The following is a 15,476-nucleotide window of genomic DNA, read 5'->3' as shown; positions in this document are numbered from 1 at the left end:
CCAGAAAATAATATCCACTCCAAAGTAAAGTCCATTAATTTTTGTATTGACATGCCCAAAAACTTCATGCTTTGCAAGTGCGGAAGATTAATAATATCAAATTTAAACTTGTATAGCTGACACTTAGCATTAGTTTCTATAGTAGCAAGAATGATTTTATTTTTTGATTTATGTGTTTGAATTTGAAGAATTGTACAATACCTGTCCAGTGTATGCAAAGTCCAGGGCCTGCTTTAAACCTAGGCTTGTGACACCATGCAAATTCACTTCATCAGCTCCACTCTCAACCATACAGAGACTGAACATTGCCTAAGAAGAGAAAAGAAACATTTGCAGACATTAAAAATGAGATCGAGGGAGAAACATGAGAAGTTTCAGATGAACACTGTTGATTTTTGCTACCTAACCACCCCTTGCTATTCTCCAGGTAAAACACCTCCATAGCACCATGACTACTATTGAGGTGCCAGGGCTCAAGCAATTTTTTTACATTTATAACTGATGCAGCAAGCCCAGATGTGCCAGAGATATGAACTGCCAAGCCTAGAGGTGCCGGGGCTCAGCCCTGGCATAAAATAAGCACTGATAAGATCTATACCAAGTTTTCATTATTATGGTTTCCTTTGACTCCCCCTCAGTAAGTAGGTTAGCAACTGAGCTGTTTCACTGATAAAGAAGTGCAAAGACATATCCCTGAAGAGAAAAACTGCAACTAATCCAACAAGATCCAATTCTGAAAGCTTTACACTGAGTAATACTTTACTATGCAAGTAATTCCACTAAAACCAATGGGACCACTCACATAGTATGGTACTATTCAGTGTAAGTGGGCAACTTGGACCCTGAAAAATCATTCTAATCAAAAACCACTAGAACAGTAAATTAGACTTGTAGGTCTATAAAATATTTAAAGATTTAAAAAGGGCAAGGTAAACCCTCCATGGTTATTTGAAGAAGTAAATTAGTGTATTAAGACAGTTAAAGCATCTTTTTAAGAAGTGGTAATCCTACCCAAATAGCACAAAAGAATGCCAGGAAATTAGAAATAAAAAAGGCAAAGAGGTAACATGAAGAACAGTCATCTACCGATATTAAGGTACACAAAATATTAAAGTACATTAAGAGCAAGGCCACATATGTATGGATGCAGACCTGTTAGGCCCCATTTTTACGCTCCCCAGAAAATGGAATGAGTCAATAAACTCAGTCATTTGTCAATAGTGACAAACTTAAGGCAAATAAAAAGAAATACTTCACAAAGTTTGTAGCTGGCTGCTGGACAGTACTGCATAATTGACCAGGGCACATGATCTCGGTTTCCTTTCTCTCCCACCTTCCTCCAAGGCATAGTTTGCTGACTGAGGAAGGATGCTAGACTTGACAGGCCAAACTTGCATGGCCTATTTGGTTTAAGATCATTCTCTCCCAACATGATTTGGTACTTAAGATCTAAAAACTGAAAATGACCTCATCAGAGTTCATTTTTAATATTTGCACAGAATGTCATTGAGTTGTAGACAGTGTCAATCCCTTCCCTTAAAACAATGTGAACTTCCTCTTAAATTAGAAACTGAAATTTGCTGTTTCAAAATTATTTTCCTCCCTTAATGGTTTCCTTCCCCACTTTTTGAATACTTTCAAGCTTCCAAAGACACTAAGAACAGACATTTCAAATGTTGTGATAATTAATAAAAATATTTTTATTAGGCCTAGTTCTACCTTCAGATACATATGTCTAAATCTCATTAACTTTGGCATGTACATATATGAGGGCAACAATTAGCCCTTGCGTAACACATTATTTGCTCCAACTCATACTATCTTCCCTTCCCCAAGCCTGATCCATGTAACCTGTCTTTATTCATGTCCATCAATGGCTATTAGCCAAGATTCAAGAAGCTGGGAGGGGAAGATGGGTGGATCACTCCAACTGCCCCATTCTGTACATTCCTCCTGAAGTTCTGTTACTGGCCACTGTTGGAGGCAAGATACTGGGCTAGGTGGACCACTGGTCTTACTCCAGTAGGGCAGTTCTTATGTTTATGCAGCACCATTTTGGATTGTCAAATAAACTGCAATCTGCCTCGTACTGGCTATTTGAGTGGTGTGGCTAGGGATGTGACTGAAGCCGCAGACCACTAATTGAGTGTTGAAGCAGAAACATTCACTTATCAGCTACTGCAGAGAGCCACCCAGGCCCACACCTTCTCTTTGAGATGGACTCCAAAGGGTGAAATCCTGATCCTATTGAAATCAATGGCAAAACTCGAGCTGATTTCCAGGTTGCATGTGTCAATCATATATGGCAGTGGGAGTGACATGATGGGAGGCACCTGGTGTGGAGGGTGAGCTCTTCTTGTCTGAGTGACAGCCAAGAAGTTATTGAAGAGGTCGAGGAGCTCCTGAGCCTACCATCCTAGCTAATATCTCCCCATAACTAGCCTCAAGACCCTCACATCCCCAAATATCAGCCTTTTTTTAGGGCTCATACTGAGTTCTCCTATTGTCTCTCTCCCTTCCACATGCTGCTGAGCAGGGGTCATTGCAATCCAAATGCTAGTGTAGCTAGTGAGAGAAAAACACTAGGGCAGGATTCAGAGGGGCCATTCATGGGGCTACATGAATTTCCCACCCCCATCAGTGGGTCTGCAGGTCCCAACTCTATAGCCCCTTATATCACTACTAAAGTCAATGGAAGACGCAAGAGCTCAGCACCTCTAAAATCTGGTGCATGGTATCTCAGTTGGGACTGAGGAGTTTCAGTACAAAAATTGAAGCACCCAAAAATGTGTCCCCACTTCCAAAAGCATTGTTCTGATTGCCACTGAAATGAACTGTTCTGAAATGAATTTGTTCCCTGGCAGTGATCCAATTTAAGCAAACATGCCATTTATCAAGGTACTCGTTCTGCTCTTCTGCAATTTGTATTTCAATTGAAATTTTATCAAGGTTTTCCCTAACTGGCAGTATAATAGAATATGTGTTAAACTAGGTATCACATTAACACGGTAAGAAATAGTCATTCTAAGTTTACCCAACCGAAAAGAAATCAGAACTGAAAAATTCAATGACTTGTCCAGCTCAGTAAAAACTGTAGTTTATTAATTACCACGCATGTCACCCAAAATACCAGTTGTCATTTATTTGTATATGGTATGCCAGGATGGCTATTTCATTCTGGATTTCAACAATATTTCTCACCCTTGAGCTGGTTATAGCTACAATCTTCTGCCTTGCATTAATCACATAACACATTATGAATCCTCTCCCTCCAATGTGCTCTGTTCAGTGCCATGTTCTCTATCACATCACATGCTGGCATGTCTTCATTTATGACATCCCACCACTTCTTCTCTGCTTGGCCTGTCTTTTTCCTTCGGTCTGACCTGTTGGACTCTCTTACCTAGAGTGTTGTCAGAACTGCACTTTATAGCTACAATATGTAATATTGAAATATGTAGCTCACCTGGCTAGCTGCAGATCTCTTGCCGCCCCCCCTCCCCCCAACTGAGTTACTGTAAACATTAAAACTAGAAAGGTAGCAGTTTCCAAACATATGAACTGCAAACCTGTTTGTAGGGAGTGATTTCACACAGCATGAAAAGCACTCTAACCAAAATGATGAAAAGCATTCTGTAATGGGGTGTAGGATGCCATGTAGTGAAGTCATTTTAAATGGCAGTCCATAACCTGTGGAATATAGCAAATGACTCAGAATAACCATCACTCCTTTCGGAAATAATTGCACTGAGCTGTGTGGTGCCCCACATCAGATCTCTAAATAAAGTACGTTGAACTGGTAATTTATAAATACCCTGTCATTCAAAAGCAGTGGGTTTTGTTATGCACAAAATATGATTATTAAGTTTTATTTTCTTCAGTCAGAAAGCAAACACCAATTAGATCCTATCCTACAATTGTCAGAAGACATTAGAAGATAATTTCAACAGAACAAACTTATCTCCTTACTGTTTTATCCTAATTATTCTCAGACCTTGTCTGAATCGTAAACCACTTATTTTTTTCTTAAATTTAGGGCCTTAGTTGGTGAATCTAATAAAAAATTAGGGGGAAAAAAAGATTAACACCAACTGCTGCTCGCAAATGTCAGGGCTAGCGGGGTTCTGATGTTATTTTGCTAAACTTCTGCACTTCAAAGAAAGAATTCACATTCCAAACACTACACCACAACCAAGTATTTACATTTTCATATATTCAAATGATATACATGTCATTAGATTTAATTAAAACATATTGATGATACAGAATTTAAACTAAAGCACAGTTACAGAGCTTATTCTGCCTCAGTGCAAGCAGGAAAAGAGTGCTATTCAAAATTGGCTATGCATGTGCAAATCCACATTATTGCTAATGATATGGTGGAAAATGATTTGTGCATCAACTATTATTTATTATAAAGTGTAAATTACTGTTCTAGCACCAGGCATTGTTGCAGTGCTGACTACCTGTTTACTTAGTATGAAGTAACTGTGGCACCTTAGAGACTAACAAATTTATTAGAGCATAAGCTTTCGTGGGCTACAGCCCACTTCTTCGGATGCAAGCTTATGCTCTAATAAATTTGTTAGTCTCTAAGGTGCCACAAGAACTCCTGTTCTTTTTGCGGATACAGACTAACACGGCTGCTACTCTGAAACCTGTTAGTATGAAGTGTGGAACTGTGGAACAGAAAAGTAACAGCAACGATATGGAACTCATTTAAGATATGCAGAGCTAGATCTTCACCCATTGTAGTCGGCATAGCTGCACTGGCTTTGATGTAACTATGCTGGTTTATTCCAGCTGAGGATCTGGCCTGAAGTTGGAAGGAAGTTTCCAGAAGTTCCCTATTATTATTAAATTATATTTCAAAGCTCAGAAACACCAGTGCAAACACTTTAACAAACTATTCTGAAGTTACATAAAGGATATATTGTTATATTGGCAAAAAAGCAGCAATTATTTATACCAGATACAATTTACTTGGCTGATTATCTGTACTTTCTTTCCTACTAGGGCCAAATCCTGGTCTCACTAAATTCAATGGCAAAACTCCCATTGACTTTGATGAGAAAAGGATTTTGCTCGAATTACAGATATTTTGTATTGGCGGGGGGGGGGGAGAACCTATTTCCCCACAGCCCATATTCCCCCTCTACTTAAGCTCACTACAGAGTCAATATCACATCAGAGTGTGTTGCCAGTGACTACACTGTTTCAAATATAGCAATATAAGAGCTTGTTGCTGTTGTCAAAAAAGAAAACAAGATTGCATGAGGAATGCAAGGTTGCATAAAGAATAGTATGGTAAATATTCTCCATATTATTATATGCCTTTATCTAAAACAATGGTGCAGCCTCCTCTAGAATACTGTGTGCAGTGCTGATCATCCCCATCTCAAAAAGGAGATCACAGCACTAGAGGGGGTTCAGGGAAGGGTGACAATTATGATTGGGGCAGGGAAAAATTCTCATCTGAAGAGAGATTGAAACAATCCGGATTGTTTACCTTAGAGAGGAGATGAAAAAGAAAGGACGAGATAACAGTATGTAAAATAATAAATGGTCTGGAGAAGGTACATAGGGAGAACAGAAGTTTCCTGTCTCCTAACACAAAAACAAGAGAACATTCAATGAAATTAAAAAAGATGGCAAATTCAAAAGCTGATGCAAGGAAATACTTTTTCATGCAATGAACCACTGAACTGTGGAACTCACTGTGACAAGATGCTGTTGAGGCCAATAAGAGTCAGAAAGGGATTTTACAAGGTGTGACACCCTGTACCCCATGTTCACCACTTGTATATGGTTATGGTATGTTTTTTTTTGTTTTTACTAAGTATGCCTTGTGAGGTATCATTTGAAAAGCCATAATCTGTTGAGCATCATTATCCTGTTAAAATGTGTGTACCAATATTGTATATGGAGTTAAAAGATTTTGCTATATGTTTGTTACTGAAACATGTTGTAATTCTGGGGAACATTCACAGACTAGCTCCCCAGTGTCAACAAAGGACTGACCACAGTTAGAAAACTATTAACTACTGAGGCAACCATTCACTGTCAGAGGGTACTTTAAATCAAAGATTTGAATATCATCCCTCACATACACAGAAGGTATGAACAAGAAATATACAATTCACGTGGAAGATACTTCGAATCTCAAGTAGGCCACACACTGATTAAGGATTACCCCCTGCAGGGGCACAGACAAACAGAGGAGGAGAATATAAAAATAAGAGACAATGGCTTCCCCATTACCTCTCCTCCCCCACCCCTACTCAGGGAGCAAGATAGTTCAATGATGTTTCTTTGTTTGGAAGACTGGGGGGAGTGGTCGTAACACGGACTGCTGTAAGCTTTTGGGTGAGAGAAACCTTTTTGCTTTCTAATCTTATTTAGCTTGGTAAAGTTTAGGAATTAGATTGTGGTTTTATTCTTTATTTCTTTGGTAACTAATTTTGTCTTTTATGCCTTAAACACTTATAGTCACTTAAAATTTATCTCTTTCTTTAGTTAAGAAACTTGTTTAATTATTTATCAAATCCAGCATGGTTTTGGTTGAAATGTCTGGGGAATCTCTACTCAGGTTAACAAAAGCTGTTGCATAATCATTACCCTTTGATGCAATGACTTTAAGGAGTTTACACTGTTGGGGGGGGGGGCATAAACAGTATAAGATGTACATTTCTGCGGTGAAAGGCTGGAACTGAGGAATATGCTAGTGTTGCCCTGTATCTGTTTCATGAGTGGCTGGGAGAGCATTCATGTAACTTTGCTGTGTGAGCAGAGCCTGGAGAGGCTGCTTTTCACAAGCAGAGCAGTGTAAGAGACACCCTGGTCTGGAGAATTAGGTGACAGCAGTCCAGTGGTCCCCCAGATTGTACCCTGGGAATGTCATACAGGGATTCTAGATAACAAGAATATCCAGAGTTATAACAGCCAATGCTAACATACATGATGGAAGTGGTTTAATATCTCATCTTTCAGGGCTGTAGTCAGTCTCCAACTACTAGGATTGGGGCATTCTTTGCACCTTCCTCCGAAGCTCCTGGTGCTGGTCACTATCAGATGCAGGATGCTAGACTAGATGGACAACTTGCCTGATGCAGTGCAACAATTCCTATGTTCTTTAAATAAAAGTATCTGAAATGATTATTAGAAATACTGTCGCAAAAAAGACATGAAAAATAGGTACAGCTAAACAAGCTTAAATTTTTTGGCTGAAGTCCCTTCCCCAGACTCAAAACAAATTATAGTATAAACAGACTATGTATATTGATCTACGTGGTATTAGAGGTGTAGGGAATAGTAATCGTCATCTGACTCACAGGCAGGGGCAGAACAGTTTCAGAGCCACACCATGGCTGCGACTTCAGCCCTGGATTGGAATAAGGAGTGTGTTCCATGCATCCTATGTGTAGGGGTTCATTGCCACTGGGTCAACATAAATATGGACCGCGTAGGAATATTAACAAGCGGCCTCCAGCTCACCTTCAGACCCTCAACCCTCTATGCAGAACTGGTACAGATCCCAGATCTGCTGAGCTTTAGAGCCAGAGTCTTATACCACTCTCATTACAGTAGTATCTGAGTGTCTTCTAGTAGTGCATTAAACAGTATGACTGACATCTGTCACATGTGTTTTATTCTCTCTCATACTCTCTCCAGGGTGAGAACTGTGGGTACAGTGGAGTGTTTTGGTTTGGTGGTGCTTTCGTTTTAGCTTTTAAAAGCTACATGCTGTTGTTTATCTTGGAGAAGGCAAGGTCAAAGAAGTACTCCTTGCATTTGGTGCGGAAGGTGATGAGGTTTGTGATGGTCCTTAGTTCCTGTGGGAATCCCTTCAACAGGGATGGACTGGCCCCAAGAAAGTGGTCTCCTGCCCAGAAGAGCTTTATCCTGTAAATCCTTCCATGGTGCTTTCATCCATCAACAAATTTCACACTCAGCCTAATATGATTGAAAGGTTAACCCAGCATGAAATCCCCTCTCAAAGACCCATACAAGCAAGGGAGTTCAGAATTCCAGTTGAAATTCAGTGCAGATGCTCAGTCCTTAATTCATCCTACTGTGCCTGAATATTATAGTAGATACAGTATGCACATATGGATCATAATATTCTGTTTTGAAACTTTTGCAATACTTAGGGAGTGAGTTAAGCATGAACTGTCAAAATCAGATTTCAGCTGCACCTCTGAATTGTTCGGTTTTGTGAGATTAAGTAAGTCTATCAATACTGTTTTTATGTAGTGCTAGTATCTCAGTTTATTTTCCCCATAGTACAGTTAAAGGGGGGGGGGACATCTCAGCTGGATGCACAGTAACAGAAAAGATATAAACTAAATACTAAATATTTAGACAATTGTCAAAATCTGCCTTAAATTTACTCAGCTCATAGTCAACTGTACCATGTTTGATTTGAATATATGTATACAAAGTCTTTTAAAAAAGTGAATGAAGTTTAAAGTAAATCTATACAATCATTGATCAGACTTTGCTTGCACAAAAAATATTGGAGAACGCCCCTCTCTTCCACCTAAATGAGGCTTTTGTGGACCCAGCTGTCCTCTCAGTTTCATCTTTTCAGTCGCTGTTCTGCTACCCCCCCCTTCCACTCAGTCAATGAGAGTATTAATACTGCATAAAATTAGGTATTTGTTTGTCTTTGCTGAGCAGGGTCATAGTTTGTTTACCCAAACAAAAAATAAATCCTGAATGAAAAGAAAATATCATCCAATGGCCAGAATGTGGAAAGAGAGAAAAAAAATCCAGTTATTAACAGGGCCGTCTCCAGCTTTTTTGCTGCCCCAAGCGGCGAAGGGGGAAAGCCGCGATCGGCGGCACTTTAGTGGCAGCTCTACCGCGCCACTTCATTCTTCGGCGGCAATTCGGCAGCCGGTCCTTCCCTCCGAGAGGGACAGAGGGACCCGCCGCCGAATTGCCACCGAAGACCCAGACATGCTGCGCTGGTGCCTGGAGCCAGCCCTAGTTATTAAACATGTCTTCATTCACAAATGGTTTCACCAGAGATCAGAGCATTTTTAGCAGCTATGTGCCTCACCAGCCATTTTTGTTGCCCCACCTTTGTTACTATTCAAAGGAAGTCAGCAATCTGCTTGCAGATATTATCCTGTTCCAGATAAGACATACCTATTTAGGAAATACAGCTAGGAGACAACTGCCCTGTGAACTATTTTTATTGATGGAAATGTGTATAGCAAAGCTCTCTTTCAGCATACTGACTTGAGAGGGTGACAGTAAAATATTATTGAAAAGTTTGAAATACTGCACAGCAAAACTTAAGTGCAAGATAAACATTTTTCCAACTTGTCTGGATTTGCAGTAACTTCCCCCTCCCACCCATAATACGTTATACATCTGCTTTCACACTAACAATGAAAATTCATACTATCCAAGTGTCTCATTCACTTTTTACAGGCTTGTTGGTACCTACTTAAAAAACAAATAGATAAAATTGCATCTGCTCTAAAAAGAGCACAGAAAAATCCATCCTCCCTTCTTTCTCAATTTGAGCTCTGAATTTAACCTGATATGGAATAGGGAACGGGAAAGAGAAAATGATTATTTTCAAATAGGAAAAAGAAAGAAAGGACATAATCCTTCTGATAAGCATACTCTCGATAGCCATTTTAAATAATTCTATTTGAGAGTAGCAAACTTCACACTTTTCTACAAATGCAAATTTTCTTCACGAAAATGTATTGCAAAAGCTTTTATGCCAGCAGAGGAATCTGAAATAAAGCAGCGAACAGGATTTTTGATTCATCTAGTATAGTTCTCTCAAGAACTACACTGAATTTTAAGAGCAGTCTAAAAACACGAGAGTCCACTCCTGGGGGGGAACCACTTAGATGTATCAGCACAATAATTATATTTCCATTACACTTTTTCCTGTTCTTAAAGTATCGGCTACAATTAAGTGTTCTGTGTTGAAGACTGAGGTTAGAAAAATTGTTAAAAGAAAGTTTAGTCTGATAATTTTGATTAAATAATTTACAGTAATTCAGTCAGTTTTCAATGGTTCTTTCCTGTTACCTGCCATTTATTATTTGTTTACGTTCACAAAACGATGTAGTTAAGGAGGAATAAATTATAGCAACTTTTAAAAAAAAAAATTGCCTTATGAAATCCTTAGATCTGTACATACATATCAGTATAATACTGTTAGAATAGAATAATGCTCAGCGATTATGTCCAAAGAACTGTAAAAACAATGGCTAATTAAACATACACCTCATCTATGTATGTAGACTGTCTAATCCCCATTTTACAGATTGAGAAACTCATGGGTTGCAGGTGTAAGAGGCCAGGGGAGGCTAAGCCTCCCAAAAGAGAATGTGATGCATCTCCCTCTGGAGGCATGCCAGTCTGCCGCCTTTGGAGCGCCGCCGCTGAAAGAGTGCCCGGGCAGTAGCCCCAACTATGTTGCACCCCAAGGCCCCATTCCCATTCATCCTTTTTCCTGTGTCCCCACCCATGCTGCTTCTCTTCCTGCCCCGCCTCTTCCCCCCTGAGGCCTGCCCTCATGCTGCTTCCTCCCACGACCCCCCACCACCTGCCACTTGTGCCTCTTCACACCTTCCTCCCCAAGACCCTCCCCCCAACCCGCTGAGAAGCTGTTGGCTGACAGACTGGGGGGGAGGGAGAAGAGGCGCAAGCGGGGGGGCCAAGAAGAGTGGGTGGAGGGTCTCGGGGGGGGGTTGAGAGGAGTGGGCGGCAGAGGACTCGGGGGGGAGGCGAGTGGAAGCAAGCCTCAGGGCAGAGCAGGGGGTGGGGCCACGGTCTGGGAGCCAGTGGCCCCCTCCAGTTCTAGGAAGCTTCCGGGGCTCATACCCAGCCTCCCCAAATGCAGGAGTCACAAGCCGCCCATGGAGAAACTGAAGTACAAAAGGGGTAAAAGCCTCAATTTTCAGAGGTCTTCCATAATTGTGGTTCTCAGTTTCTGGGTGCACAAACTAAGGTATTTTCAAAGGTCGTGAGCTCCTACAATTGCTGTTGACTCCACTGGGAGTGGTGGGTACCCAGCACCTCTGAAAATCAAGCCCAAAATATCAGAAGTTGCCACAATCAAGCCATAGGTGCCACCTAAATGTTGATGCATTCAAAATTAGTAGACACTTAAAAATTTGACCCCAAGCAACTTGACCAACCTAGGGCTGGTGATTAGTACACAGCATAACACATGCAGATGTAGTGTGCAGCTTCCTTTGTCTGCCCTTCCAGGAGCCTCAGCACTCCAGCCAAACAGATCTTCGCACATCAGCCTCCCCCCCCCCCCCCCCACATACAGAATAGAAAGTAAGATCAGAGCTTAGAATTGTATATAGAGCTGAACAAGGATGATGAGGAGCAGAGGTATCACACTGATGGACCGGATATAAGAACCTACATACAGCAGAACGTCCATCTGGACAGACATTAGGCCTAATTTTCCAGTGCCTTACCTTATGTAGCAACTTACAAATATACAAGGTGAGCACAAAATGGATGTAAATGCTACCAAATCAGAAAAGTAATGTTTAGCAACACTTTGCATAGGTATAAGCCACTACATAAGATACAAAGCAGTGGAAAATTTGGCCCATTGATTTGATCAATGCAGCAGTGCAGCAAACAGAAGGCAGCTTCTGCAACCACATTTAACAGACTCTTTCAAAATGTGCAGGTTTAAAAACAGAGTCCAGGGAAGAAGAAATAAGAAATCAATGTCCAAGTGCCCAGAAGATGCAATTTCATTCACTGCCATAAGTGATGGGATGCCACATTCCTGTCTGCCTTGGAATTACTTTTCCGCATATTCATTCAAAAGAATCAAAGCAGCAGATGTCCAATGTCTGTGATAATATCAGGTTCATCCCTGTTTGTATACATTATTCTCTCAGCTGTGTCTTGCATATCAGATACTAAATCATCACAAACTAATTAAATTGACTATCAATTTATGCAGCAGTTTGCATCAGCCAAATGTGTGAGCTAATTCTATGTGAGTCAGAGTTCTTTTTTAAGATGAATAGAATTATGGCATGTACATTGGCTCAGAGGATTGTTAAAATCAATATAAGATCAAATGGACAGGTTTAAAAAAACCCACACACAAACCTGCATCTAATCCACTAAATTAGGGTTGTGAAAAAACAATTTTGTTTTTATTTTAGAAAAAAAACAACCTATTTACTTTTTAATGGGTTTTAATGGGGTTTTTTTCTGTGAGTTTTCATTTTTTAACTTCTACGTCACTCCAAATTATTTACAAGGACATAACATTTTTGAAAGATTTTTGATATTTAGAATCAAACATTTTTATTTCAATCCTTGTTTAAAACTTTATTTTAAAATATTAACAGGAAAGTGATGAGATCAGCAAGAAACTGGTTATACTTATTGGGAAGTAATATGGTATTAGAATTGTGTGGAAGCCTGAGGGGAAATAAGTAGAATCATTGGTGATTGGAGAGAGAGGGAATAACCAAAGTTTAATGACAGTTGATTATACCTATTAAAGAGAGAGGAGTGGTTGGAACTGTGACCCTTTTAGGGGAGGACTACATTTTCTAGAACATAGAAACTTCTAGAAAGTGAGAAAGGCAACCGATAACATGGTTCTCTCTACAATGCTGACTCACTTATCTTATTTTCCATTTTTAGTGGTGATTTCACTTGGTGGCTGCTTCTCATTCTAACTGTAGTAAATGTGAAAGCTGCTGATCAATACTGCAAACAGGATTGGTGATTAGAAATGATCAAACATCAGTGGATGTATGAATGTATCTGACTCAACATGCCTCAACTTGAAGGAAGTGTAAAGAAACAAGTGATTGAATGAACTGAAGTAATGGGACAGAACAGAAAATAAAAATACAAATTTTGACTATAGTTCTTAAGCAGCAAGTTAAGAATGATTCAGCCTTATCACAAGAACTACTGAAAATGAGTTTCTTTGCATTCTTCAAGATAAAAATGTGCCAGTGAATGCAATTTTGTCTATTCAAGTAGAAGAGATCAACACTGACTAGTTGGATGGTTCTGCAAGCGAGACATTTTCAACGGCATCATCACCATCAAAATATATGCATGTTAACCACAAGTCCTCTCCATAATTAAGGCACAAAACTGGGATTCAGGAGACCTGCATTCAGTTCCCCACTCTCCCATAGACTCCCTGTGTGATCCTGGGAAAATCAACTAACCTTTGTGCCTCACTTCCCCATCTGCAAAATGGGGATAATAATCCTCTCTTATTTATTTAGATTATAAACTCTTCATGGCAAGGACTATCTGTTACTATGTGTCCATCTAGTGCTTAGAACAGGGGCTTCTGGTCACTACTGGAATATGACTAGGGTTCCTGGGTGCTATGATAATACTAATAAATAAAAAATAAATCTAGTTTTCTGTATGCTCTCCTGAGACACTTCCTAAGGGTATGTCTACACCCAGCCGCTAGTTCGGCGGCTGGGAATCGAAGTTCTGGGTTCGACTTATCGCATCTTGTCTGGACGCGATAAGTCGAACCAGGAAGTGATCGCCGTCGACTGCGGTACTCCAGCTAGACGAGAGGAGTACCGCGGCGTCGACGGGGGAACCGCGGCGTCGACGGGGGAGCCTGCCTGCCGCGTGTGGACCGAGGTAAGTTCGAACTAAGGTACTTCGACGTAGCTGAAGTTGCGTACCTTAGTTCGAATTGGGGGGTAAGTGTAGACCAAGCCTAAGAGTGCAATTACTTCCATAAAGTATTTCACTCCATTGGTGTTAATATGCTTTGAATTAAGGCCAATTCTGTTGTTCTGCTCAACCCCACCTATGAGACAATTTAAGTCACTTTAGTCCACTCCCACATCTTTGATGCTGATTGCCACTTCGATCCTGCTGTGACAGATGTCACCCAACCTGCCCTGGATAATCTCCAGTGTTATCCTTGTCTGGAAGGCCAGAAACCTGACACTTACGGTCTTGAAGCGTGTAAGTATTTCAGAACCTTTTCCTCACAATCAGCGTAGACAGAGAGAATGGAAAGTTGGTATAATGTGAATGTGGGTGCTTTCTCCATGTCTTTCACTACAACATACACAAAAAGTGAATATCCAACAGGAAGATATGAACTTAATATGTCAGCCCTGATGCTCAACTTCTCTATTTTCAGAGAAGATAAGTTCTCTGTTGAAAACTGTGTCCGCTATTTTTCCAGCAAAACAATGTCACAGTATACTCTATAACACACATACATCCTGGCCAAAGCAATCTAAGCAGGAAGGTTCTCGGTCTTCGCTGGCACAAGTTAACCAATACATATATATGCCTTCCTGCCACACTTAGCCCTCTCCTCACAGATGAATAACTCCATAGGCAGTACAATTGGACAGTAGCTGGATAACTTGTTTGGCAGACACATGTGTTAGAGATGGTGTAATGCCATTATTTTTACCATGAGAAGTGAGATATCTTTTATTGGACCAACTTCTGTTGATCAGAAAGACAAGCTTTCAATAACATTGCATACTTTTTACCACGTAATTTACAAAAGTTATCCCAAGAACGTGAGAGATCTTCATAAATGGTTACTATAATCAAACACCACCAAAAATATGCTGGTGCACAAAACAACTGTACATTTGTTCTGACTTTCTAGCAAGTTAACTGTTACTCACAATTCCCTACCATGCCAAGCTTTTCCTTAATTTAGATTGTAAAATCACATACTGTGGAAAGTAGTTTTTATAACTTTTTTTAGGTGAGCAGAATCAGCACTGTAGATTTTTTAACTATCCTCCACACTTTCACAGTGACTACCTAGACTGGTCTTTTTTATTTAAAAAATTTAGTACCTTCATTTTGTAAGTACTATATTTTGTTTATGCTTGCTTTCCACAGTACATACATTTATGTCTATGCTCTGGTGTTCCCCTTCAGTTTTATTCCCCTCTCTGTTTTAGGTAGTTCATAGTTTGTATGATCTAACATCCCTCAGCCCGCACTGCTTCCCGCCGCCCCCATTGGCCTGGAGCGGTGAACCGCGGCCAATGGGAGCCGCGATCGGCCGAACCTGCAGACACGGCAGGTAAACAAACCAGCCCGGCCCGCCAGGGTGCTTACCCTGGCAGGCCACGTGCCAAAGGTTGCCGATCCCTGCAATAGTCCAACCAACGCTGAAGAAACCCTGAAAACTTCAGTGCTAGCCAACCACTATCCAGTGTCAACCTTCCATTCCTGAGCAAGCTCATAAAGAAACTAGCAAATGGCCAAGATCATCTAGCTGAAGCCAACATTCTAAACCCAGCACAGTGGCAAGAGTTCAGGGTAAAATGCTCAAATGGCTTTAGTCCTTCCTGGAGGGATGCTCCCATCACTACTCCTCCACCACTAGATTCCTCACTTTGTGGTGTTCCACAAGGCTAAATTCTTTGTCCAGTCCTTTTAACCATCTACATACAACCACTAGGTGATCTGGTCAGACA

General features: G+C 40.6%; 1 protein-coding gene across 8 annotated transcripts in view; it reads right to left on the bottom strand.

Annotated features, from left to right (window-relative positions):
- The window catches only part of KLHL32 (kelch like family member 32), a 134,333-nt gene that overhangs the window by 96,880 nt on the left and 21,977 nt on the right, over positions 1-15,476 (bottom strand). For 6 of the 8 annotated variants that reach the window (XM_065401320.1, XM_065401321.1, XM_065401327.1 and 3 more), the window contains exon 3: positions 202-309. The exons of the other annotated variants lie outside the window; for them this stretch is intronic. In XM_065401320.1, the coding sequence (XP_065257392.1) occupies positions 202-309 (108 nt within the window). The remainder of the gene's footprint in view (positions 1-201; positions 310-15,476) is intronic. 8 annotated transcript variants of the gene reach the window in all.

The sequence above is a fragment of the Emys orbicularis genome, chromosome 3, assembly GCF_028017835.1.
Source record: "Emys orbicularis isolate rEmyOrb1 chromosome 3, rEmyOrb1.hap1, whole genome shotgun sequence".
Taxonomy (NCBI): Eukaryota; Metazoa; Chordata; order Testudines; family Emydidae; genus Emys; species Emys orbicularis.
Note: the sequence above shows the minus strand (reverse complement) of the source record. Positions and strands in the feature narration are given on the sequence as shown.